This window comes from Bison bison, unplaced genomic scaffold, assembly GCF_000754665.1.
Source record: "Bison bison bison isolate TAMUID 2011002044 unplaced genomic scaffold, Bison_UMD1.0 scf7180017864453, whole genome shotgun sequence".
Lineage (NCBI taxonomy): Eukaryota > Metazoa > Chordata > Mammalia > Artiodactyla > Bovidae > Bison > Bison bison.
In genome coordinates this window covers 1878886-1906834 of record NW_011495015.1, presented here as the reverse complement: position 1 = coordinate 1906834, position 27949 = coordinate 1878886, and the positions used below count along the sequence as shown (strand labels likewise).

At 44.1% G+C, this 27949-nt stretch overlaps 1 protein-coding gene across 1 annotated transcript in view; it reads right to left on the bottom strand.

The window, feature by feature from the left end:
- The window catches only part of PPP4R1 (protein phosphatase 4, regulatory subunit 1), a 30539-nt gene extending 20382 nt beyond the window's left edge, over positions 1-10157 (bottom strand). The window contains exons 1-8 of the mRNA XM_010859082.1: positions 9450-10157; positions 8521-8627; positions 4801-4943; positions 4207-4353; positions 1522-1629; positions 1329-1394; positions 528-686; positions 57-184 (exon numbers count right to left, since the gene is read on the bottom strand). Of these exons, the coding sequence (XP_010857384.1) occupies positions 57-184; positions 528-686; positions 1329-1394; positions 1522-1629; positions 4207-4353; positions 4801-4943; positions 8521-8627; positions 9450-9613 (1022 nt within the window). The 5' untranslated portion in view covers positions 9614-10157. The remainder of the gene's footprint in view (positions 1-56; positions 185-527; positions 687-1328; positions 1395-1521; positions 1630-4206; positions 4354-4800; positions 4944-8520; positions 8628-9449) is intronic.
- Between the last annotated feature and the right edge of the window lie 17792 nt (positions 10158-27949).

Below are 27949 nucleotides of genomic sequence, written 5' to 3'. Positions count from 1 at the left end.
GAAAAAAATTGCTCACAAGCAGTAAAACTTGAAAGCAAAGTTTTTAAAGATCTTACCTATTTTTGTCTTCTACTGATGTATCTTCTGAGCTTTTGTTTTCTTCTTTAAAATACTGGCCCGAGCTAGATGGATTAGCGAACGTAGATATGAAAGGTCCCAGAGACTGGAAAGCTGCTTGCCGAACCTACGGAGGGAAGAAAGGACATGTGCAGACCCTTAGTCTATCCTCAGCTAGGAGTTACAATTCCCCTTCAGTCATTTTCTCCTTTTTACTGTTAAGCTTTTTAATCTTGGCTTGAATATCCAAACTGTGAGGATGTGAATATGAGACCCTACAAAATATTTGCATGGAAGAGAAATTTTGTCCTGTTTAAAAAAAACAAAAGTTAATATAGTAGTCCATTGTCTACTCCCAGAAGTATCAGCAGTAACATAACTGATAAATTATTTCTTAAATTATGGGATTAAAATCATATTTTCTATAACATGCACTGTTTTACAAAAATGATAATTAAACAAAGCCCTACCCAACGTGAAGGATCACTGATCAAATTAATAAAGAGCGCTGACAGTTTGGTCCGTCGAATCTCCTGACACGTGGCACATGAAACAGCCATGAAGCACTCCGCGCAGGCCTTGCGGACGCCCCACACGTTGTCCGAGCAGAGCTGGAAAAACCTGGGCAGCTGGGCGAGAGGGGCCCCGATCGTTAGGCAGACACACGCGGGTTTCAGTTGTTACTTTTACTTCATTTCTCACTTACCCAGCATTTAAAACATTAGCTTTACAAAATTTAGAAGACTCATTTAATATTAGCTATTAGTAGCTTTAAATAAATCACACCCAATTCATTCCACTACTGACTGTGGAAAAGCAAAGACACTCCTGACAAATACAGCTTGAGTCTGTACTTAATGACTCTGCATAATAGGTGGTTTCCAAAACTCTTCGAGCACATTAACTTGTACTTTAAGCCCTTACATCCCATGAACTAACCATTTAAAAATCACCTGCTGTAAATCTAATTGGTCACTAAAATACTCTAGGATTGCAATAAAATGAAAGATTCATTTGAATAAGTAAGAACTGATTTTATAATAATGGAATTAAAAAGGGATTGATGGTTCTTAACATCTGCACTTTTAACAAACTGTCCTTAAACACAACACAATACAAACACCCAGGTTACAGAAACTTAAACTCTCAAAGTCATACTATCTTTCTGGAACTATGTTAATACAATTTGGGGGCCACTGTATGTATTTCAAACTTCAGGTGCTGCTCTGTGAAGCACTGCTTTCTCCTTGGTTTCTGTCTGCAGGCCTTACCAACATCTCCTCAGTCGCTTGCTGGCCGACGACGCTGCAAATATCTCCAAAATTGGCGGCACAGACCTGACAATGAAAGCATCATTGACATTTCAAAATATTACAGTGTTCTTTAAAAACAATCTTTTCAATTCCACAGATCATACAGTAGCCACGAGAAGAACCCCATATCCTACCACCGCCAGCACATTACCTTTCGAACATGAAACATCCTGCAGTCACAGCACATCTCACAAAACCGAGGGAGGATCAAACGCTCCGTGATGTCCTTGCCAACCATGGGGGCCATTTTGCACATTATCTAAAATAAATGAGAGTGCAGACATACTGAACGCACCTTCAAACCAAGACTTCTGCCAATTTATTAAAAGTATGTAACTTAAGGAAGTATAAAAAATGACATGATGTCCTTATACATCACAGAAAAATTCATCCTATTTGTCCAAGCTGAAGACAGAAAAACAGGTATTAACTACTACCAACAGAATCAGCCCAATGATTATTAAGGTACAATAAACCCAGAGAAAATCCTAAAAATTGCATTTTTACCTATAGTTTCAACCTTATTAATCATTTTGCCCAATAAAAGTAAAAAAAGAAAAGAACTACATTTCCCTGATAAGAGAATAAATGGTGATTGCTCAAAGGAAAGACTATCCACCCACAAGAAGGGTCTGGACGCAGGGCACCGTCACTGCTAAGGAAAGCCTGCACACAGCCAGCCCTCATTGTGCAAAGCACCCACTGTCTCTGAAACTCGAAAACGGGAAGACCACACACTTACTCTGCAACACCAGGGCTCCAGGAAGGCATGGACAGAGGTCTGAGATGCACAGGAATTGGATAACACCATTCCAGGCAAAGTGAGGACTGTTTGAAAACCAGCTCAATGCATTTGAATACCTTCCCCCCAGAGTTAAAATATAAGGAAACCTGACGGTCTGTCGTCATTATATATTACGTCCACCCCCGGCCCAGGCAAATACTAGGAGGACAGGCAACTGACTGGATAGAAAGGGGACTCTACCCATATGTGCATGACTGTCTACAGACCACACAGCGAGGAACCTACCAAGAAGCCACTGCAACAAACAAGTGAGCTTAAGGAGGTTTGCAGGACATAGGACAGAATGAAAAAAAAAAATGTATTTCTATAAATTATCAATGAACAACTGAAAATGTATAACATTCACAATAATGAAAAACAAACAAACATGAAATTTAACACAGTACATACATGATCTATTGAAAACTACCAAACAATGAGGAGATGAGGCAAAGACCTAAACAAATGGCGAGATCTCTGTGCCCACAGTCAGTCAGGCTGGCCCATCCCTATCAGACCCACGACCCTCAGAGTGGGGCGGGGGGGGGGGGCGACACTGACACCCCCCATCCCCTAAAGCAGCGTGGTTTCTTGACTCCAGACTGTTTCCAGGCATCTCCAAGCCCGAGCTAATGATGCAAAGATACACAGCATCACCAATCTGGCATAATTAAATTCTTAGGATGAATTATTCTCAAAACAAAACAACCGGGAAGATAGGGAATGCAAAACATAACGGAATAAACGCAAACCACTTGTGAGAGGAGCACACGCTTCTCACTAGCACTGGGTGTAGCCCTGTTATAATTACAATGTTTTACTATTCCACAATCACATCAAAAATTACAACACAGCAAGTTAAACTCTGCTCAATATAAACCAACAGTTACACCAAAATCAATTTCTTTTTTCTTGAGAAGTTTGTGAAATTAAAAAAAAAAAAATCTATGATTTGGAACTTGACAGAGGTGATACAACACAATGAATGTACTAAATGCTTCTCAATTGTGAACTTTAACATGATTGATTTTATGTTATGTGAATTTCACTCCAATAAAAATGCAATTACTGGAAACTATCTAAATTCATTATTAACTGGTACCTAAGTATCTAAAAATAAAATAATGGAACTTCCAATGAAAGGCACTAGAGAGAAAATATAATTCGTCCTACAAAAGACCCAGAAGCACTATTAAATTATTTCTAGTGTAATTTTATTTCATATCAACACAAACGCCATTGTATTAGGTTTAAACAGCAAATTCTCACTACCTAAATAATTTAAATTAGTTTTCAGATGGATTGATCACTTTTCTATTTTAAGAATTCTTACTTTCTAAACTGAGGAACCACAGATGTGAATGATAAACTGAGGAAACACAGATGTGAATGACAACATACAACCCATGTAACTCAAGCCCAACTTGAGATGGCTCTCAAGTAATCAAACTATTTGCTAACCATGTCCAAAAACCAGAAAACTCACCATATTTGACTTTATTATGTGCATGACGACTTAATCTGTGTGTTTTTCTAGTAATTGTAACATATCATATATTCCTCCCTGCAAAGAGCATGCCATCAAGGACAGGAGCAACAGGCAGCATCACTCTCTTTTCTTACTGTGCACTCACAGTGCCTAGAAAAGTGCTCAACAGCAACTCAAGGAGCTCAAATGCGTCTTCATTCAATACAGCGTTTTTAAAAGGATCCTGGCTATCTTTGCCATCTTACTTTTTCCTTTTGATGAGATGAATTCACAGCTGATTCACTATTTTCTTGCCGTGCATCCTGGCCTCTCTGAGCCTAGCAAGGATCATCATCCCAGGAGCTCCACGCGGCACAAGCCCTCCAGGAAAGACACCTCTGCCCTCCGAAGCCTCTGTCTACTCCGAGCCCAGCATTTATGTTTCAAATTCCATGACCCGTGGCTACTCTGATACCCAACACGTACCCACCCTACCACAAGTAATATGGCATCGTGTCTAACGTCACCTCCTATGGTCACACACTAGTTCATCTCCCTGAACTGAAAAACTGAGCTCTACTTACGGCCACAGCCTCCGTCTTCACGTCATCGTTGCTGTCGGGGGCTGTCAGCTCCACGAGGACGGGGCACACCTTGGTCTCCACATCGACGCGCTCGATCAGCTCCTGCTCCAGCAGGGCCAGCAAAGCTGCCTGGCTCGTTTTTCTTACCTGGGAAAAAACAAACACATCAATGAGGCACACACACAGTATGATGAAACCCTAAGGCATGAAGTTCACAACTGTGGAGACTCCTCATCCAACCAAAGGTTCACAACTGGCACAACTTTGCAGACAAAAACTGGTGGCTGCTCTGCAAAGACAGAACTTGGCAGACTGCGTCGTAACAGATCAAGGGGAACAGAAAAGCCACTCCTGGAAAAGAGGTCTCCCTGTGACAAACTTCTGGGGGCCGCCCGGAAGGGTGGCAGATGAGCAGCAGCCACTGGCGCTGTCTGTTGCGGCACTAAGGCGATCTCCTAGGCTCTCCCCATCTTCTCTGAGATGTCATTTTGTCATTCTGAGAAACCAAATGACCAGGTCTAAGTGGAAGGAACACTCTAAGCAGACCACCAGATGGCACACATTTCTGTGGGAACGTGGACAGGGCCCTCCTACCTGGTTATTCTGATCTGCGAGATAGCGAACCACAATGGGCAGCAAGTACTTTGAAAAGGCGTACGGGATTGCTGGCCGGTTTTCTTGGCAGAACAAGGCAATGTGAGGCACCTGCTCCATCAGCTCTGCCCTCACGGTCGGCTCTGCAGGAACGACAGGAAGGTTGAGTGGATGCGTCCTCCCCGCACAGGGTTCTTGCCAGGCGGGCAGTCAGGAGGGCCCCCAGAAGAGCCCCAGACTCTCCTCCCGGCATTGTGAGCACTCAGGGAACACGCTCCGCTCTGTGATGCTCTTCACAGACATGGCAAGGTCACCCCCTCCCAGATTCTGTCTTCAGAGCCTGCCTGGAGCCTACGGTCACTCCCTGTGAGGACTTCCACCTGAGTTCAGGTCAACTGTATACGGCATCACCCACAAACTCTGCTCTCTCAGAGCCCCCAGACAGGCTATAAGGACTGGCTCCTCACCTGAATGCAGCCAGTGAGTGCAGAGTTTGTAGTCAGACTTAACTATGACGATAGAGGGTCAGCAAATGCTAAAGGACCGACAGATTAAAAATAACAAGAAAAAAAGGAAAAAAAATAAAAATAAAAATAACAAGAAAAAAAATCTGAAAAGACCCAAGTGCATATGGCAGATTTAAATGTGACAGCATTTCAAAAAGACCAACTGTCCCCTGAGTAACGGTAAGAAAGCAAGCTGGTTATATGAGGAAAAAAAGTAAGACTCCTACACTGCTCTCTCAATATAAATTCTAGGTGAATCAGAGATCCAAATTAAAAAAAAAAAAAAAAGATCAAAAGCACTAAAAGACAAGATTTTAAGGGATTTTCCTGGTGGTCCAGAGATTAGGAGTACTCACTTCCACTGCAGAGGGGCACAGGTTCAATCCCTGATTGGGGAAATAAGATCTTGTAAGCTGTAGGGCAAGGTCAAAAAAAAAAAGTTGAATCTTGAGGTGGGAAGCCCTTCAAGGCAAATAAAACCCCCAAACGAAGACCAGCTAATTTCACTTTACAAAGACTTCATTAGGGACAAAAGATGTATCTAACAGGAGTTCTGTATTTTGAACCATGTATAAATGTATAAAACATTTTGCTGACAAAGGTCCATATAGTCAAAGCTCTGGTTTTTCCAGTCGTCATGTACGGATGTGAGAGCTGGACTATAAAGAAAGCTGAGCGCTGAAAAATTGATGCTTTTGAACTGTGGTGTTGGAGAAGACTCTTGAGAGTCCCTTGGACTGCAAGGAGATCCAACCAGTCCATCCTAAAGGAAATCAGTCCTGAATATTCATTGGAAGGACTGAAGCTGAAACTCCAATACTCTGGACACCTGATGCAAAGAACTGACTAATTTGAAAAGACCCTGATGCTGGGAAAGATTGAGAGCAGGAGAAGGGGATGACAGAGGATGAGATGGTTGGATGGCATCACTGACTCAACAGACATGAGTTTGAGCAAGCTCTGGGAGATGGTAAAGGACAGGGAAGCCTGGTGTGCTGCAGTCCATGGGGTCACAAAGAGCCAGACACGACTGAGCAACTGAACATCAACAATAAAACATCTACTTAAACAAAAGAAAACTTAAAAAAAATAGGAGTCTGAGGTAGAGGAAACGTAACATTAAGAATATTAAGACCAAAACTTCCTGACATCTGACAGAGAGACTAGAACCCTCAAACTCAAGGAGGCTGCGATAGCGTGGCTCTGACAACCCTCTGACCCTGACACTGCTCCCAGACGACTCCTAACAGTCAGAGGAGCTGCCCAGTAGGCCTTCCTGCCAACCCAGCTTCTCCTCAAGTCAACGCTCTCTGCATTACTGTTTCAAATCACAAGCAGTGTGAACTCTCAGGCCCAAAACAGTATAAATGTTTACAATCTAGCCCTCAGCCCCCTCGCTTAAGCCTACTTTTTCTAAACTGCAGGATGAGTAAACCCACTGTTGACCAAATGGGCCAGTGTCCTAAGTTCCCCAGACCCCTATACCTCTCCTTTCCTCTCCCCTCTGTACCATCAGACCCAGCTCAGATGCCACCAGCTGTCGGAAGCCAGCCCCAATCCTGTTACGGCTTACTGTTAGTACGTCAGCTGCACTCACTCAACTGTTAATTTAATGAAAGGAATTCTTATTCATCTTGGTAATGGCTCTAACATTCAATCTAGAACCTGGCATAGAGTATATACTGTTTACACGTATCCAAAGTATAAATGTCAGCAGAGATATTCAGCAGGAACTCAACAACTTGAGACACATTTTAGAACACATAGAGGAGAAGGGAATGGCTAGCCACTCCAGTATTCTTGCCTGTGAAATTCCATGAACAGAGGAGCCTGGCGGGCTCTAGTCCATGGGGTTGCAAAGGGTCGGATACGACTGAGCAACTAACACTTTCACTTTCACATATTAAAAAATAGCAGTGCAGTTGGTAAACAGGCAGAAGAAATACAAATTCTGCCTTAAGAAATATTTAGGTCTCTACTAAGAAAGGAATAAATACAATGGAATGCAACAGTACCAAAGTTTTAAGTTAAATTGTTTATCTCTGCCAAATCAAAAATAAACTTAAGTAAAAATAATGATGAAGCTAAGCTAAGTCGCTTCAGTCGTGTCCGACTCTGTGTGACCCCATAGACGTCTGGCAGCCCACCAGGCTCCACTGTCCCTAGGATTGTCCAGGCAAGAATACTGGAGTGGGTTGCCATTTCCTTCTCCAATGCATGAAAGAGAAAAGTGAAAGTGAAGTCGCTCAGTCGTGTCCGACTCTTAGCGACCCCATGGACTGCCGCCTACCAGGCTCCTCTGTCCATGGATTTTCCAGGCAAGAGTACTGGAGTGGGTGCCAGCGATGACACTCGCCTAAAACCACTTTGGAATAGGCATATACATGAGCAATTACACAGAACATCATATGAAATAGTAACAGAATATTAGCGAGCTTACTAACTTTTTTTTCTACAGGAAAATGAAACTATCTAAGTAAGGCTAATGTGAACAGTAAACATATTCCCATAAAAAGAGACGCTCACCAAAAAATGAGCTCATCTAAAAATTAAAGGATGAGAATGCTGACATGCCAGAAAGTTTGACAGAAATGGAAAAATAACCCACTTCAATAAAGAGATCATGGATTTAAGAAAAAATTTTATTTCTGAATTGTTTCTAAAATCAAATATAGGAATATGCTCAAAGCAATATTAGGTTAAAATGGTATATTTTATGTATGTTTTGCCTCAGTGAAAAGTATTTTTTAAAAACGTAATAAACTGTATTCTAAGTCTCAAAACAAGTTTACCTTTTAAGCAGACTCTCCTCCTATCTGCACTTTAGAGACAAACAGCTTTAGTTTTACAATGAATAACATTTTTTAAGTAAGAATGCATTTTTTGACAAAAAAGTTTTACACCCCACTCCATCCCTTTTTACTTATTCAAAAAAGTTTACAATTTTTATTACAGTAATGAGTTATTCTGAATGTACATGATGCAAAACAATGTTCTTAGATTCTTCTGAAAAATTTCCAAAGTCAAACTAAATGGGCCTGGTATATAAAATGTCTGGATCTTAGTAACAGGTTTTTTATTTTCTTGTTACTCCTGGGTTAGATAATTTACTTAGGAAATATTTCCAAGAAACCTCATGTTACACTTAAGTTTTTCATTAGTTTTTAGAAACTTAAATTTGATAAAAGAAACCTTCCCCTGCGTAAACACACACCTGAGTCATCAGCTAATCTGCTGATTCTCTCCAGAACGGCAATGCACTCTCTTTCATCATCGCACACTTCCCTCAGCGTGTCCAGCAGACTCCGGGCCACCATCTGTCTGCACAGAAGAAGATTATACCACGGTCAGTGGCATCCAACAGTTAGTATTCAGAATTTGAAAGCCAGAATCCATACAGATTTCAAAAGTTTTTCTTAACACATCTTATAAGTGACAATTTTCTAAGTGACAAATGCTGGTATGGATTTTATTTTAATTAAGATGAGACTGAACATTTATCAGAATGTTTCACCTTTATCAGACAAATTCCTAAGGTCACTGAAAATTTGTTTCAAGTAATTGTTAATACCTTCAATTATCATAGATAGGGGAAAAGTATCATTTTTTATATAAAATGTTATCTTTACATATTTGATTAAATGAGTTTCATACATATACACTCAGAAGATGCTAGAAAGACTTTCCAATTTCCCAGAGAAACTGGGAATTTCCCAGGTGGTCTGGGGGCTGCAGGTGGAGAAACAGTGCAACTGGGGAGAGAGAGCGCACGTCCCTGCCATGCCCCATGCCCCCGCCAGCCAGCACCTGGTCCACGGCAGGGACACACCGCCCCCTGCTGGAGGAATAACAGATTCCTCAGTAGCCACTTCACATGAACGGCAAAATGATGCTTAACAGCAAAAAAAGTAGTGGGGTTTTTTGGTTGCTTTTTGCCAAAAAGCCAAGAAAGAGCGCGTTTTCTTACAGGACAGAGGAGTAAGGAGTGTAAGGGCGGCCACAGCTGTGACCAGCAGTGAAGCTGGGTGACTCTCACTGCCCGTGGCAGTGACACCTGCTCTAAACTGGGTACTTCTGTGAACTGAAATTCGTGCAATAAAAGCCACCCTCCCGCCTCCCCCAGTGGAGAGCATGTGCACGTACCTGTTAAATACGTTCTCACTCGCAGCATACTTGTCCAGTCTCCCCAGCGGTGTCAGCATGTCATCTTGTGAGACAAAGTCCAGGGCTGAAGGTACAACAATCACATCAGACTCTGAGCTGCAGTCATCCACACCAACTATCAGAGACATGAGAACACTCCTCATACAACTGCGCACGGAGAGGCGCCCGGGCCTCCCAGGCAGCACAGGTCAGCCCGCCCCTCACTGCATCTGGAGGACAAACAGCCACAGGAGAAGCTGGGTCGGAGGCCACGGATGACGAGGGGCTTCCTCTCCTCCTTTGATGGGTGCGTTCTAACCGCCCCAAGAAGCACAGGGGTCAGAGGCTGCAGATGCTCAGTCGTGTGACCAACGAACAAGAGTGACCAGAAAGGAGTGATCCCACAGACCTGAGAACCCACACGTTCAACCAGATCACTGACAACGTGTAAATAAATGAAGTGTCAGACACCGACAGAGTTAATTCTGCCAGGCAGTCAGAGAACTCACACTACATAGAGAAGAAAAGACTAGAACTACAGCATCCTTCTCATCAGGAAGAACACAAGCCGGAGACAGCAGAGCAGGTCTGAAGGGATTGAAAGCGGAAAAGCCAACCTACACCTCTAGACCTATTAAACAGAAATCATTCAGATATCTTTGAAATTCATGTCTCTTGAACATAAAGAGCCTCTTGATGAAAGTGAAAGAAGAAAGTGAAAAAGTTGGCTTAAAGCTCAACATTCAGAAAACTAAGATCATGGCATCCGGTCCCATCACTTCATGGCAAATAGATGGGGAAACTGTGGAAACAGTGGCTGACTTTATTTTTCTGGGCTCCAAAATCACTGCAGATGGTGATTTTACGCTTACTCCTTGGAAGGAAAGTTATGACCAACCTAGACAGCATATTAAAAAGCAGAGACATTACTTTGCCAACAAAGGTCCATCTAGTCAAGGCTATGGTTTTTCCAGTGGTCATGTATGGATGTGAGAGTTGGACTGAGAAGAAAGCTGAGTGCCGAAGAATTGATGCTTTTGAACTGTGGTGTTGGAGAAGACTCTTGAGAATCCCTTGCACTGCAAAGAGATCCAACCAGTCCATCCTAAAGGAGATCAGTCCTGGGTGTTCATTGGTAGGTCTGATGTTGAAGCTGAGACTCCAGTACTTTGGCCACCTGATGCAAAGAGCTGACTCATTTGAAAAGACCCTGATGCTGGGAAAGATTGAGGGCAGGAGGAGACGGGGACGAGAGGATGAGATGGTTGGATGGCATCGCCGACTAAATGGACATGGGTTTGGGTGAACTCCAGGAGTTGGTGATGGACAGGGAGGCCTGGCGTGCTGTGGTTAATGGGTCGCAAAGAGTTGGACACGACTGAGTGACTGAACTGAACTGAACATAAAGGTGAAATAAAGACTTTTTCTGACATACAAAAGCTGACAGGCATCAGTATCAGCAAACTTACAAGAAATACTGGAAGTCCTTGAAGCAAAAAGAAAATTACACCAGATGGAAATCTGAACTTACACAAATGAATGAAGACTATCAGAAACGGTGAATATGTGGGCAAATACAAACGCCTCTTCTTCTTGGAAAAAAAAACACACTCTTTAAAGATAATTGCTTAGGGAAAAACTATGCACTGTAAAATAAAGAGAAAAAATTTACTGTGAAGTTTATAATATGTGTAGAAGTAAAATATATGACTATGTGTACTCAGTTGCTAAGTTGTGTCTGACTCTTTTGTGACCACATGGACTGTAGCCCACCAGGCTCCTCTGTCCACAGAATTTTCCAGGCAAGAATATTGGAGTGGGTTGCCATTTCCTCCTCCAGGGGATCGTCCTGACCCAGGGGCTGAACGCAGGTCTCCTGCATCTGCAGCACTGGCAGGCAGATTCTTTACCACTGAGCCACCTGGGAAGCCCAAAACATGATTACAACAGCACAAAGGCAGAAAGAGAGTGAGGTATACTGTATACATATACATGAAGCCCGACGGTAATGAGTCAGAGGATCACACTAGTTATAAACTTTGCAGCAGCTATTAAACACCAAAAAACCCCACCTGAAACATACAGCAAGTAAGCCAATAAATGTCATTAAATGGAATCACAGAAAATACTCAGACAAAAAAGAGGATGAAAGGAAGAAAAAATACATGGGACAAACAGGAAACAGCAATATGAGAGGAAAATCAAACCATATCAGTAATCACAGTAAGTGCAAACACTCTAAACACCCCCAATTAAAAGGTAGACACTCAAACTGGACTGAAAATAACACAGAATCTTCTTACACACAGAAAGACTTTACCAGGTTATTCTGATCTACGAGTTACAGCAAAGTACCTCACGCGTTATCAATCAGTTGTAAAACCACCCAGACACTATCATTTGGCCTGTTTCCTCCTCTAGGATTGTTGGCTGGCATGACTTGGAAGGTGCCTTTATGCAGGCTCTAGAATTCTATGACTATGACCAAACTGTTTCATCAGTTGCACACCTGTCAATCTTAAAGATAAACATGAACATTGCAGGTTCTGGTCCCTAAAAAGGCAGGGGCTGTTGGGAAAAGTGCCAGAACTGTGATAGTCACGCATGGCTGTGTTTAGGACAAGCCTGGAGAGCTCACCCTAAAAGGCAGACCCCCCACATCTCATACTCAGACCCTGATTGTGCAGGTGTGGAGTGAGACTCAGAAGCGATCGTTTTTAATAAATACCCCCAACAGGCTTAAACACAGATTGTTGAACAACTATATTTGAGAAACACCAAGAGGGTAATAAACCATATTCTTCCTCCACTTGTATTTCTGCCTATCTTCACATCATGGTTGAGGATCGTCTCTACATGGAAGGGAGTGCTGTGCCCCAGCAGGGCGCTGGGGCAGACGTACGCTCCCCAGCGCTGCAGCCTCCTGCCAGCACTGGTGGACGCCCCCTGCCTGAACATCCTCTCCAGGGTCAGGACTTCCTCATCAACTCCTGACTGGACTAAGTGGCTCTGGGTCTCCTCTTTATGGAGGCAGCAATGATCTAATTACTGTGGCTACAGACTGCATACTTCAGTCTTTACCTAGCCATCCTGCAAACGCCTGCCGCAGGTGACAAGTAGGAGAAGCACACAGATAATCAATAAAGCTTTCACCACTAAAGAGAAATCCTGCAGCATAAACGACGGTACAGTCAATAGCATCCTAGATAAAAAAGACAGAACACAGAGCGTGAACGCACCTATACTGCTACAGGACTGTGGATAGCTTATGCAAAGCAGTACATTAATTTTAAATAGATTATGGTAGATTAAAGATGCCAATTACAATCCTTAGGAGCCCTGGCTCAGACAGTAAAGAGTCTGCCTCCAATGCAGGAAACCTGGGTTCAATCCCTGGGTCAGGAAGATCCCCTGGAGAAGGGAATGGCTACCCACTCCAGTATTCTTGCCTGGAGAATTCCAGGGACACAGGAGCTTAGTGGGCTACAGTCCACGGGGTTGCAAAGAGTCAGACACAACTGTGCGACTAATATTTCCAATTCCAATGTGAAACATGCAAGAAAGGATGGCTAGAAAGCCAACTGGGAATTAAAACAGAATACTAAAAAATACTGAGTTAATATCCCCAAAGAAACTCACAAAAGGAGCAAAAGAGAAAAAAAGACATGAAGAGAAATACGCAATCAGATCAATAATTACATTACTTATAAATAGACTAAACATAAGTCAAAAGGTAGAGAATCACAAACTACTAACAAGGTAAAAACTACAGATGTTACTCAACTATAGTCTGTCTATCGGAAATGTATTTTTAAAGTCCAAATTTCAACCCATGGGTTGAAAAGAAAAGGATTAATAAAAAAAGACATAAAACATGACACAGCACAAGAAAGCCAGAGTGGCCGTTTTAATCATCAGACAAAACAGACAAGGAGCATCTCAGGAGAGGAGAAGGATCTTTCATTGCCTGACCTGTGCTCCAAGGCTGCCCCTCCTTTCTGGATCACTTACTTGATTCTGGATTCTTGGACATTACACAGTAATAGCCCCTTACAGTGCTCACTGCTTTAAACATCCAACTTCCTCCACTGATGAAGTGAAAAAATCATGTTGGCTTTTAATGTCATTTGAAATTTCAAAATGACTGAAAAGCAATGAAAACAATGATCATTCTGAAATGTTTTTTCAAACTGTATCTATACTCCCCAAATCCCAAGGCTCCTCTTCCCCTGTAAACCCATCCTGGGTAGCTGAAAGGGGACCAGCATGGAAAGGAAAAATGATGACCTGAATGGTCAACATGAGACAGAATTCCTACACTTGTGCAGGAAACCTTCATTTCTCAAAATTTAATATTTAATTATAAAATAAAGCTTCCATGAAGAAGCTAAATGATACAAGTGTCAACAAAAACTTGTGTTTCTTAGTGAATTCTAACAGAATTCCTTACGGGAAAAGAAACCTCGGATATGAACTGAAGCCCTATCCTTAAGCGTTAGTGCATCTTGCCTCAAGTCAGAGTCAACAGATCCTTCTAGTTCAAATCAGACCAGAATCAAATGTGTTACAGTGTAAACAAAGAGAACATCCAGGAAAGGGGGGCAAGAGAAAGAAGCGCTAAGACAAGGGCCTTCATCTTGTTACTTATAAAAGTGAATCGCTCCCCGTGTGTGAATCTAAGGGGCCACACAGCAGAGGTGGCCGTCAACACCCCTGCAGGACAGGAAGGCTCCGTCTGCTCAGGCCCCACTCGGGCACCAGCAGAAACCCAAACCACAGGAACCAACACCCAACTTCCAGCCGTTTTTAAATTCAAGGAAAATGACGTCTTAAAACTTAAAAATTTTAAAGCTTGACCCATTTGAAATGTTAAAGATGATTAGTCCCTACATGGTTACAGCGAGAGTGATGTGACAAGGACAGAGGCTCTTAAAAGTTAAGACAAATCTGAGTCCAAATCTCAGGTCCTGCTCCTCGTGAACTCTGCCTGTGAACTTGTGCAGGTCATTCACAACTTGGCTGCATTTCCTCACACAAACACGTGTTTGTTGTCAAGACTTTCAGACACACAAAGATAACATCTATCACGCACCTAACACAGTGTCAAGCTGCTGCTGCTGCTAAGTTGCTTCAGTCGTGTCCAACTCTGTGCGACCCCATAGACAGAAGCCCACCAGGCTCCCCCATCCCTGGGATTCTCCAGGGAAGAATACTGGAGTGGGCTGCCATTTCCTTCTCCAATGCAGGAAAGTGAAGAGTGAAAGGGAAGTCGTTCAGTCGTGTCCGACTCTCAGTGACCCCATGGACTACAGCCTACCAGGCTCCTCCGTCCATGGGATTTTCCAGGCAAGAGTACTGGAGTGGGGTGCCATTGCCTTCTCCGAGTGTCAAGCTAGGACATCAATATTCCCTCAAAGCTACAATTCACATGTTTCTGAGACAACCTCAGCATGGTTTCCCTGAGTTTTAAATGTCTTCACTCATCTCATTCAACCAGTAAGCAGGACGCTGTCTCCTGTTTACTTTGAGTGTCAGGCACTCAACAGAGAACACAGATACAAAACCTAAACAGAGTGTGTACAAACACAAGTGTCTATGAGCACAGGTGTGCACAGACACGGACAAAAACATGCTACAAAGAACACACACACAACGTCCTCCTCACTTTACACTGCTAGGTGTGCCCGGAGAACAAGTCCTGGGAGGACACGGGGCTGCCCCACAGGACAGAGGGTGGAAGAGTGGCCTAAGCCAAGAAGCCTGGGGACAGGGTGTCAAGGAAAACCAAGTCACATCAAGACAGATGAGAAGACCTTCAGGGCACAGGGTTCACACAGAAGTGAGGCGGGAGGACGTGGAGGGGCCTGGATCAACCTGGCCTTCTACATTTCAAAGACTTTGCAAAATCTTCCTACCTGGCTGGAAAACCTGCCTATGAGATTTTCTAAGCAACAACATAGTTAAATTCAACCATTACCTCCTTTGAGCAGTGGACATATTCAACTATATGAATAAGTGATTTAAATGTGATTTTAAATGATCAATTGTTAATTAAAACCATCTTTTTCATTTGGAAAGAAGCAAAGCTCAGGGTATTCTGAGAGCACCAGAGCCTGAAGACAAAGAAAATCCCTGCTGAAAGGCTGGCGTTAGATGATTGGTTGGGGGCACTGTAGGCTGTTCACTGGAGTGGGCATCTTTGCCTAGCTGGGAGTCAGGAAGTTTTGTTGGTGATCATCAGGGGCTTTTGGCAACAGTTACAAAGAGGCTCAGCCAGCTTGAAGGTGACCTTGCTTCTGGGCTCTGATTCTGTGGCCTTGGGTCGAGGCCTCCCACCTGCGGCCTGGGGGCAGGACTCAACATCCCTCATCCCGACAGCCTCCTCTCTAGTTCTTAGATTCTCTGGGAGTACGTACTCCACCGTGAGTATTTCCCACCTTCCTAGACCATCCTTGCTTCTTTCACAACCTTTTGTGTAAGTGGTTTCTCTCCCCCTACTCTGTCCTCATACAGATGCTGTTCACACACATGCCTCTCCTCCCCTGGATAACCCGCAGCTTCAACCACACTCGCAATGCAGAGGACCCCAACGTTCTCCTGTTCTGATCCCCGTGTCCAGGGCTGCAGGTCCTTCAGGGTCTCCGCCTCCATGTCATGTGTTTTCTGAAAACCCAACTGTCCAAATTAGTCTTATACAAAACCAGCTTCTCCTGCAGACTCGCTAATGAACTTCCCCAGGAACCTGAGTTCTCAGGCATGAGGCCTGCAGGTGCTTTTCAAAGCCCTTTCCTGCCCCCATTATCTAATCGGTCGCTAAGAACTGTGAATTCGACTTCTAAAAAGTCTTCTGTATTCCCATACCTCTCAGTTTCCAATACCCTAACCCAGAGGCTCTGATACCGTCTGCCTCGAACAGACTGAGGTATCTGAACCCCGTAAGGTGAAAGAGGGCTTCCCAGGTGGCACTAGTGGTAAAGAACCTGCCTGCCAGTGCAGCAGACTTAAGAGACATGGGTTCGATCCCTGGGTCGGGAAGATTCTCTGGAGAAGGAAATGGCAACCCACTCCAGTAGTCTTGCCTGGAGAATCCCACGGACAGAGAAGCCTGGCAGGCTACAGTCCACGTGGTCACAAAGAGTCGGACACTACTGAAGCGACTGAGCACACATACACGTGAGGTACATGAAGTTTTCCCGAGGAGCAAGGCAAGCAGGTAACTTTAAGGGCTATTCCAGACCTATTTCCAGGAATGCTCCATCACAGATATGCACCGAGGGTGTGGACCCACGGTGTTCCCATCCACAATCTCCCACCTCCCTGAGCTCAAGACTGCATGGCCCCCAAGCAAAAACCCTCCACTGCAACCCTCTGACACATGGACGAAAGCATTAAGATACCACCTCTCTGAAGGCTGCAATATCTACTTTCACAAGTCAGGTATTTGTTCCACAATCCTTTACTTTAAAAATAACTGAATGATTGATAGCTCATTAAAAATAATTTTCAGATTTTTGACATGTAAGTTGGAAGAAATTCAAGAAAATTAGTGGCACTACTAGCGAAACTCTTTCCATCCATTTATCTACATCAACAAAATTTCTCTGTGCTTACAGCTCTGAAAATCAAAAGTAAAACTTATGCTAAATATAGTTTCATTCAAGCAATAAATTATATTCACCCATGAATACATAAGTTATTTTTTAAAAGTTCCACTTTATTGAGACACTTATTCAATAAAATTTTGTTTACCAAGTGTTTATTATAATTTGTAATACATTCTGGTGGATCAACTATTAATAACAAAAACAAAGTTTTAAAGATTTTTATGCCCACAGGAAATTAAAAATTTAAATTTTTCCTTATATCTTTGGTGCCAAAAAAATGTGACAGGGTAATAAAACTTTCAAGCATAAAAATATATTAAGGTAAAATTTTGTTAAGGAAATAGATCAAAGAACAATGGAAAATCCGCAATTTGAAGAGTTTATTCTTGGATTTTTGAAAATGGCTAATAGTGTATGTAAGTGCTATATTATTTAAATTCCATTTTTAACAGTGATATGACAGTTTCATTTTGAAAATACCTTTAAACTTAAAAAATGTGAGTTTTCTAAATTATTTTTAGAAGATATCCAGTAGTTAAGTGTGAAGACCACTGCCCTCCACCATCACAATGCTCAACTGTCTACTCGTCTCCTCATTCTAACCAGGCTACCCGGCCTCCCCTCCCCCACCCACCTGGATGCACCCCACCCCCCACAGCCCACGCTGGGGGCTCTTTTCTGCAGGTGCCACAAGCTCTACCCTCCTGAGCTGCTCCTCATCTGCCCTCTTTTTCCTCATCGCAGTTGAAACTCACCTACTCACAAATACCATCCAGGAAGTACTTCCTACTCCTTCTGATAAAGATCTCTTCCTCCCATGAACTGCCCCCAGTCTTGGGGGCGCCAGTGCTTTTCTCCACCAGCAGTTGCAGTGTTTCATTTCCTCTTTTTTCCTTTTGCCCTCCAAACCAAACACAGATAAAGTCCCAGAAGACAAAGCCTGTTTGCTAATCTTTTTGTTAACAAACAAACTCAGATAATGGAGTCTCATGCTCCTGAAGAATGCCTGTTCACTCATAACTGTTCATGAGGAGGTGGTCCGGACACCCGTGAGGGGACAAGGGTCCTTTAAGAGCACTTTACCCCGCCCCCCACACACACATTCCCAACATCATTAGCCTATCAGCACCTCTGAGAAGCTTGGCACCTGAGACAGCTGATACCTGTATACACCCTAACTTTCTCCAAGCTTCATCAAACACATCCTTCTATCCCCACACAGCCTCTAGGAAGAGCTGCTAAAACAGGAAAAAGCCAATGGTCTGTTCCCCTTCCATCTTCCCCTTGATAATGCTAAGGCCACAATAAACTTGCCCAATTTTGTTGTTTCCCAAGTCCTTTATATCAGAAAATGGATATACAAGACAAACCATATATATAACAAGACAAACCATACAGATTTAATCATTTTTATAAGAGCTACCTTAACATTTGGGGTTTTACACATTTTAACAAATAGAGAGGAAGGGAAAAATCTTCTGAAAAGCAGGAAGCTAGCGAGGAAACGTAACTGATTCAGGTGAGAGTCATCAACACACACTAATTCCAAGAGGTGTGTACAGCTTGCCTGGGAATGGAAAATCCCTGGAGTCAAATCACTGCCCTTACCAGCAACACAAGGAAAAGGAAAGAATCTTAAAGTAGAGAAAGCTGGCAGGCATCACACTTTAACTGAGAGCAGAGAACTGACATCGGGTGCCTTCTAAGACAAGCACTGGGAAAACCAGGGAATTACTTAACATAGCATCCCTGGAAGGGGAGGGAGGGAGGAAGAAGCAAGCAAAACCTGAATTAAACCATGAGGAAACAGAAAACCAAGTTGACTCCTCAAAACTCTCTATAATGAATGATAAAGGCTGAGAATTTTTTCCAAATTAAAGAGACAAGACAACTAAACGCAGCGCAGGGGCCTGGAAGGCAAGACAGTTGCTGTAACTAGTATTATTGGACGACTGGTGAGATCCGACAATGAACTACATATTACATAACTGATCAGTGTCAAAGTTACTCTTTCTGAACTTGCTGTCAGAGGAGCCTGGCCTTGCTCTCAGGAGATACAGCCTAATGATTAGGTCTAGACATGGGTGAACTCTGTGAGCTGGTGATGGACAGGGAGGCCTGTCGTGCTGTGATTCATGGGGTTGCAAAGAGTCAGACACGACTGAACAACTGAACTGAACTGAGACAACTTCATCTTAAAAGACGCAACAAAGAAGGTTAAGTATATATTAAAGTTGTGTATCTAATTACAACTGTAGAGAGAAAAAGAAGAGCAAACTGCTCTTTTAACAATGCTGAATGGAGGTGAAGAGTTAAGGAATTAACTCAGTTAATTCCTCACTTAAAGGTGAGGAATTATCTGTGACATCTGTGCAACTTTTGTGTAAATCTGAAAGTTCTCAAAGTAACAAGTTATTGATTTAAAAATAAACCATTTCATTATTTTAGTGCAAGTTAGCTTTACGGCCTTATTCAGCTTGACCAGAAAATCACGATTTATCTCAGCAAGTGTATACTGAAGTCCTACGGTGTGGTGGGTGCTCTGCGATGGGTGAAGAATTAAAGGCTCCAGATGTAGCTCCTTGAGCACCTGCTATATCCAGTTTCAATTTCTGACACTATAATGCTTATCAGAAATCTTTTCTTCGAATATTAAAGTTCTTAGAAATGATCTTTACTCCTAAGAATAAATCTGTCCTAGAGCATATTTAATTTAACAATTGAATTTAAGCTGGAATAATGTGCTAAAATCAATCCTGAATATTGACTGGAAGGAATGATGCTGAAGCTCCAATACTTTGGCCACATGATGTGAAGAGCCGATTCTCTGGAAAAGACCCTGTGCTGGGAAAGACTGAAGGCAGGAGGAGAAGGGGACAACAGAGGATGAAATGGTTGGATGGTATCACCGACTCAATGGACATGAGTTTGAGCAAGCTCCAGGAGATGGTGATGGACAGGGAAGCCTGGGGTGCTGCAGTCCGTGGGGTGGCAAAGAGTCGGACATGACTCAACGACAACACTGAGCTAAAGTTCAATCTATGAATATTTCAAAAAAACATTTCCCTAAGGTATGCACATAAAAGAGGCAGGGGCGTGTCTACCTGCTCTCCAATTAGGTACCAAAACCTCGCTGTCTGTGCAGCATCTGCAGGTCAGAGACGTGGCACTCGGAGGGCTCGCAGGGGTGGACTCGCATACGTTATAGATGGGGGTTTGTTCCTCCAGGAGCAAACGTGTCACCTGCAGTCGTGCTAACCCAATTACTCGATTAGTGATACTTTTTTTCTGTATGTAATCCAAATGCAAAAGTCGAGCTAATCCAGGGCCAGACTGCCACCAACCCCCAGAAATGAAGCGCTGAATCTACCTGAGTCTTGAAGTTTATTTCCACCAAAAACTAACTTGATAGATGTAAATGTAAAAATAATTTATATCAAATCTGACTCTGAATACAACTTCCAAGCTGTGTACAAATTTCAATATAAATCCAGCCACAAGAGTTTGGACTGATCGCTTTGATAACCAGACACATCAGATCACACAGCACTCTTCCCACCTCTGCTCCAACGACTGGCTCCCTTACACACAAGTGGGTTAAAATACAAAGAAAAAGGGTATACTGTGCCTCCAACATGCCCATGACAGACAGGTGCTACTTGGACAAAAATGATTTTACCCACCAAATACTTGGAACGTGCTATGACCTTCACATCCTCCAGAACCTTCAGGAGGGCAGACGACCTAAATTAGTGATAAATGAAGGGCAGTCACAGCTGGCAGGCAGGAAAGGTACAGTAATAAGGAGTAACACAATAATAAAGACTGTCGGGGTTTAGGAAGATGGGGGGTGGTGAATGGAGAGTAGCATGGAAATATATACACGAACACATGTAAAACAGATAGCCAGTGGGAATTTGCTATATGACTCAGGGCACTCAAACTGGTGCTCTGTGACAACTTAGTGGGGTGGGATGGGGCAGGAGGTGGGAAGGAGGTTCAAGAGGGAGGGGACATGTATACCCATGCCTGATCCATGTTGATGTATAGCAGAGACCAAGACAATATTTTAATTATCCTTCCACTGAAAATAAAGAAAGAAAAAAAGGCATTTGGTGATTGAAAGCAAGATACAACTGCCCTGTGACAAAGAAAAAAAAAAAAAAGACTGTCGGCCAGCTGTAGATGGGCCCTAACACTGTCAAGGCAGGTGACTGAGCAAATCACTTAACTGTTCAGATGAGCCTCATCAGGTGCCACTTCCATGGTTAATAATTTGTGGGGCTACACACCTCACAGGTGGAGTGTCAGCAAGGTTACACCACAATGCCCAACACACAATACGACAATACGTGGTGATTTTAAAAATGAACAAAATCCAGAAATTTCTCCCACCTCCCTTCTGCAGCAAGTTAAAGAGCTATGTCAGTGTTATGAGGCAGCTTGGATGGGAGGGGAGTTTGGGGGAGAATGGACATGTGTATGGCTGAGCCCCTTTGCTATGTACCAGAAACTATCACAACATTGCTCATCAGCTCTAAGTTAAAAAAAAAAAAAAAATTAAACAGCTATGTTAGATGATATTTAGGAAAAGAACTTTTAAAACCTACAAGGTCTGAATTGTAGCTGAAGCTCCAATACTCTGGCCACCTGATGTGAAGAGCTGACTCACTGGAAAAGACCCTGATGCTGGGAAAGATTGCAGGTAGGAGGAGAAGGGGGCGACAGAAGATGAGATGGTTGGATGGCATCATGGACTCAATGGACATGAATCTGAGCAAACTCCGGGAGACAGTGAAGGACAGGGGAGCCTGGCGCGCAGCAGTCCATGGGGTCGCAAAGAGTGGGACGCGACTTATCGACTGAAAGACAACAAAGTCTGCCTCCACACCATCTCTATCTGCAAGAGCTTGGGTCTACACTTTTTCATGCTTGACATGAAAAGAATGAACACACAATCTGCCCTCTAGCTCCTGGTTTCTATAACCCTGGAACCACTGGCTCAGGAGACACACAGCACAACTCACGTCCATGTGATCCTCTGAATGATACTGCAAACCAATTTAAAACATGAAGTTTTACAATATTCTTGTTACCATTGAGGCTGACCCCAAACAGCGAAATGTGCTTATTAGCAAGATAAAAACAAGCAAACAAGCAAGATGTTGCTTCTTTTAATCTGGTAGTCAGTATTTAGATGAAAGTGAATTTAGCAGTTATACAGATGAGCTTTATTACAGTAGAACATGCAAAGAAAATGTCTTAAGAATTTAACCACTTAAACTTTCATAAATTATCACACCTCACTGCACCCTTAGATGTCATTCTGTCCACAGATTAGAACATCAGACTTGTGAAAGATTTACAGTTATAATAAATGACACCTGGGATGGCCTTAAAGCACTCTACTGCCTCCCCCACAAAAGTTCAGGTGTTAGAGGGTGGATAAGTGAAAGCTGAGTGGTGGGTTTATGATGGTTCATTTGCTTTTGTGTATTTTTTAAATATCCCGTTAAAAATATTAACATACTTACTTTAAAAATGCAATTCATCATATTAAAAGACTACAGAAAAAATCATAAATGCAGAACAAGCATCTGAAAAAATCCAACATTCAATTCTAATTTCCAAAAAAGTCTCAGGAGACTCAGGGGACTTTCTCAACCTGATAAAGGGCATTTGTGAAAAAATAATACATTGAACATCAAGATTCAAAACTTCCGCTCTTCAAAACACACTGTTAGGACAATGAAAGGAAAATCAAAGAATGGGAAATGGCATTTGCAAATCGCGTATCTGAGAAAGGATCTGTCTGGAATATACAAAGAACTCTCAAAACTTAGAAAACAAATAACCCAATAAATAAACGAGCAAAAGATCTGAACAGACACTTCACCAAAAAAGACAGATGCTGAAAGTGCCATGAAAAAAATGAGCACTATCAGACTTGACAGAGATGCAAATTCAAACTGCAAAGAAGTACCAGCGAGGGTGCGGGGCACCTGGGTTCTCCCACACACCGGGGCTGAGGGGAGTGGTGAGGAGACTGCACAGCCGCTCTAGAAAATGGGCTGGCAGCTTTTTATAAAGTTCAGCAGCCAAACCACCCCCAGGTACATACCCGAGAGAAGGAACGGGTATGTCCACAGAGAGACTTGCTCCTGAGTGCTCAGAGCAGCGTGGCGGAGCCAGCCCAAAGCCCAGCAACATTGTGAAGACAGAACACAGCTGAGGAAAGCAGGTGCCCGCTCCAGACGGTATGGACAGTGATACAGCGGGTGAAGGTCCCCGGCTGCAGCTGGAGTCGGCTCTGAGCTTTACGATGCCCGGTACTTCTTACCCTACATTCAACTCTAAGCACAGCATGATAAATGCTCAAAGACTACCCACACTGGTACCAATCAGGCAGGAAAACGAGTCTGCCCCTAGGTCTGGGGAGAAGGGGTCTAAAAAGACCAACTCAGGAGGGGAGGACTGTGGGGAGGTGGCCTGGGGGCCTGTGCTCAAGTCCCCTCTTACAGGCTCCAGGGAGCGCGGGCCTTTCCACCACCTTCCCCAAGGTGCAAGGATGTGTCACCTGCTCTTCTCTCAAAACATTAAAACAGCTGTATGTTCAGATGCAACTTCAAAGCCCAACAACCCCCCAATTCAAGGGTAGGAACTGCCCACCGTATCCTGTAGCTGACAGCAAACATTCTCCGTCATCAGGAGAGAGAAATCCGAAATTCCAAAATATAAGGCACATGTCGTGAAGTAACGACAGTTCAATAAACAAATACAACACCGTTGTTTGGATGAGAGGAAGAAACAAGGCACACGCAGAAGAACAAACAGAAATCCCCGCGTTCAGCTGTCTGGGTCCCCTAATCCTGCAGCCACCAGCCCAAGAGGCCGACACGACACGCGTAGTTACAGAAGACAAAGATGACTCTCCCAAGAGGACTCTTTCTTTGAGAAATTCCACAAGCGGGATCATGATGCAAGGCATCATTAACTGATTCCATACGTGCATGGGTGCCACTAACCCCATGTTTAAGCCCCTTTTCTAGGACACCAACTGTATTATCTCCAAATAGAGACTTCTCCTGTCCAGTCTTGTTGGTAGCAGTCGAAACATGCTACAACTCTCATGACTCACTCTCCCAAATCCCCATTTAACAACTCTTCTAAACATTACGGTTTTCAAGGACGCCTTCCTTGGGGTTTGCGACCCACTGGCCGGCTACCTGGGAACACACACTCGGAACTTCCCCAGGCGGTGTGACTCCCAAGAAGCTCATCAATCCCAGTCTCCCTAAGTAGCCGTGGGCACAGAGGCTCCGAAAGGAGTGAGGCAGGGTAGTTACACCCCGTCAGCCCTGGTTCGATCACTAACTGCTTCAAACCGGAAAAACAGCATTGGGGAACAGGATTCCAAAACTTCAACAGGAAAAAGTCATGCTATGGCATATTCCAGAACACAGCTCCAAGGCCCATCCAAGGCGCGCTAGTCATAGCTGAGAGAAAGTAACACGAAGACTAGATTAGCTGTATTATGCATGAGCCTCATTCGAATCACCCCTCCCTACCAGGTTAAATTAAACCTTAGGCAGCATGCTACATGTACCTTCAAGGGTATTATTCTAAGTACAGGTTCAAACAAACTGCCTATACTAGCTGGGGCTGCTCGATGGTGCAAACTCAGGAATCTAAAGGAAAAATGGTCTTTAATATAAAAATACTCTAAATATTAGAATCAGGAGATTTGGCTTAAATTCTGGCTGGTACTTAGAGGAGTTTTGTCCCCTGAGAGAATCATTAAGTTTCTATGCATATCAGTTAACTTATTTATTAGTATCAGAACACCAGAGTCTACAAGTCCCATCGATTCTAGGAAGAACTCATGTACGAGAGCAACTGGAAACCACTAACCTGATGTCATCTTTCTTTTAGAATAATATTCTTCAACATATTACTTGAACCAAAATTTAAATTTTAATCAAACTCCTTCAGTGAAATTATTTTTACAAACACTAACTCATCAAATCCTACTGTATCTGAAGTCCCATCTCACCTACCCTAGAAATCCAGCAACTTAACTGTACACCAGGATTGCGTCTGTGAAGAACTGATGACAGAAACTTAAAATCTCCTCCTCCGAGAGTCTATCTGTAACTCCACACTGGTACCCATCATCCCAGGAACACAAAGGGTTCACCCAGCTTGGGAGTCGCTCTGCTTTCTCTTTGAAATTCAAAGTGCGTCTCATCAGACGGTTAAGTACTGGAAGTATCACTTTTAAGCAAACTGAGTTTTTCAATGGGCTATTCTCCTAAACTTAATAGTACCGTACAAAGATGTTATTTATTTACCGCTGATAAGGAGTCTGCCTGCAATGCAGGAGATTCTGGTTCGATCCCTGGATTGGGAAGATCCCCTGGAGAAAGAACTGGCAACCCACTCCAGTATTCTTGCCTGGAAAATACCACGGACAGAGGAGCCTTGGCCGGCCAGAGTTCATGGCATTGCCAAGGGTCACACACAACTAACAGACTCCACTTCTCTCTCTTCTCTATGACCCTTTGAGGTGTACATACAAGGCACCATTTTTCACACATTAGGGTTTTTTCCCCTCCGAGAGTATCAGTTAAGTCCATCTCTGACCAACCCTTTCCTATTCTACTCACGTTTCTACTGATTCTACACAGAGACTAGAGGCTTAAAATGAAACAAATCAATGAACGACCTGAGACTCTCATCTCAGGATCCGGGGATGGCCCCTTTTCAAGATCTGGATCTCACCTGGGGCCTCCCCCGGGCTCCCCAGCGGCTCATTACTTGTACAACAGCACTGACTCTCTTCTGTCTTAGTCTTAGAAAGGCCACCAGGAATCTGGAGCTCAAGCAGCTGACTCAGCCCTTGGTGCAGCTGAAGGGGCAAGCCCCAAGACGGCCTCCGCCAGCACTGCCCAGGGCAGAAGACCTAGCTCGGAGACACAGTGCAACTGTGCAGGCAGCCCAACCTCCACCTCCTCCACCCAGCGTCGCTGGTCCACTCCCTCGTCCAGGACATGCCCAGCCTCTCCATCTCCTCCCCAGCCATCTCACCCCGGACCAAGGCCCCAAGGCTGGCTCCCCCCTCACCGCCCCCCTCCCTTCACAACAGACCCTGAGGGGTCCTTTAACTGGCCATAGGTAGGTTCCAAAATGGCTTGTTCCCGAATATTCTGGGTAAAGGCATCACCTGTAGAAACTGCAGCCACTAAGAAAAATAAGCAATTATTCCAGCAAAGACTTCCACCAAACTATAAATATGCAAACAAGCTACCTGTACCTTCTAAGGTCGAACATTTTATCCTAAATTGAAACACACTCGACAGCACTGTAAATCAACTGCTCTTCAATAAAACACACACAGAGGGAACAAACAGGATCTTAAAAAAGTTAAGAGCACCAGCAGCACCTGTAAATATGTAAATTCTGTGGCGTAATGTTCAACATCAGTATCCCCTCCCTGCACTTTCTTTCCAGCTTCCATTATAACACCACCACCACATCGTAGTCACTATTTACCAGGTATTATTCTAAGTGTTTTGTGTGAATTAATTTATGAAAGGCTCTAACAGCTCTCTAAGGTAGCTAACGTTTTTTACACCTATTTACAAATGACCACATTTGGCACTGAGAAGTTCAAGTGAGTTGCAGTCTGCTCAAACTGAGGACGCCAAGGCTGGAACTAAGCAGTCCTGCTCCTAAGCCCAGTGTGTCCACGACTGTATTGGGATGCCCGGATACCTCACTGTCACACTTACATCATCAAAGCTGCTTGGGAACCGCTAGAGGGGCACGGAGGGTGACCGCCCCTGCTGCTCTACCCTCAGCAGTCTGGAGAGTCCTAAAGAAATCAGGCCGAGTTCCATACTGGTGGGCTGCCCCTTCCAGACCGTGCTCCGTAAGGGTGAAGGAGAAAACTGCAGCTCATCTCATAGGCTTTGATTGCCCAGGGCAGCCAAGTGACAGTAAATGAATGAGACAGTCCTCGACACCTGCTGCAGAGGGGCGTCTTCCACCGAGAAAAAGCCTTGGACCTAAACACACGCCTAAGAAGGCCCCGCATGGGGACAGTCCTTAGTCAACTCTCCAACGCTAACCCTGCAGGAGCCCCAGAGCTGCGGTAACCGACACCTGAAACTTATCAGCAGGTGCGCGCGTCCTAGCGGACAGCACGAAAGGAGATGGAAGAGCCGGCCTTCACTACATGAGCACCGCTGCCTACAGGGAGCCTTTTTACTGAAGAAAAAAAAAAAGCACGTAAACCCAGACTGCACCAAACACGAGTTTACGTATGGTTCATTCACTTTAGAAATATTTTTTTCTAAAAGCTCCTTATAAAGAGTCAATTTCCCTCACGTCACTCAAAACACCCAGTAATTTAAAAACTGAGCTTAATTTGGGCAAGGAAACCACATTAGACAACGCTAGGGATCAGCTCCCGGCACCTACAGGAGCGACGCCCAGATACAGCCCCCGGGGGACCCCCGAGGCGGTCCGGACCACCTCACGGTTCCCGGAACCCCCACGTCCCCGTAAGCCGCCCCCGCCGGAGCCGCCTCCCAGCTCCCTTCCGACTCCGGAGCAGAGCACGCGAGCGGGACGCCTCCTTCCCGACGCTCCTCCGGGAACAATGTCAAACTTTTTGTTTTTCCTGAAGCACAAGATTCCTCCACTCGGAAACTTCACGGTCCCCAGGAAGCCAGGCGTGGAGGCGCGGGAAGGCCCGGCCGAGCCGCCAGCCTTTGCACCGAAGAAAGGCGGTCGATGCTTGCGGGCCTGTCCCGCCTGGGCCGCCCCTTCCGCCTCCGCGGCCCCGGGCCCCCCGGACCCCGCAGCCCGGGCTCCGGACCCGGGCCGGCGGCC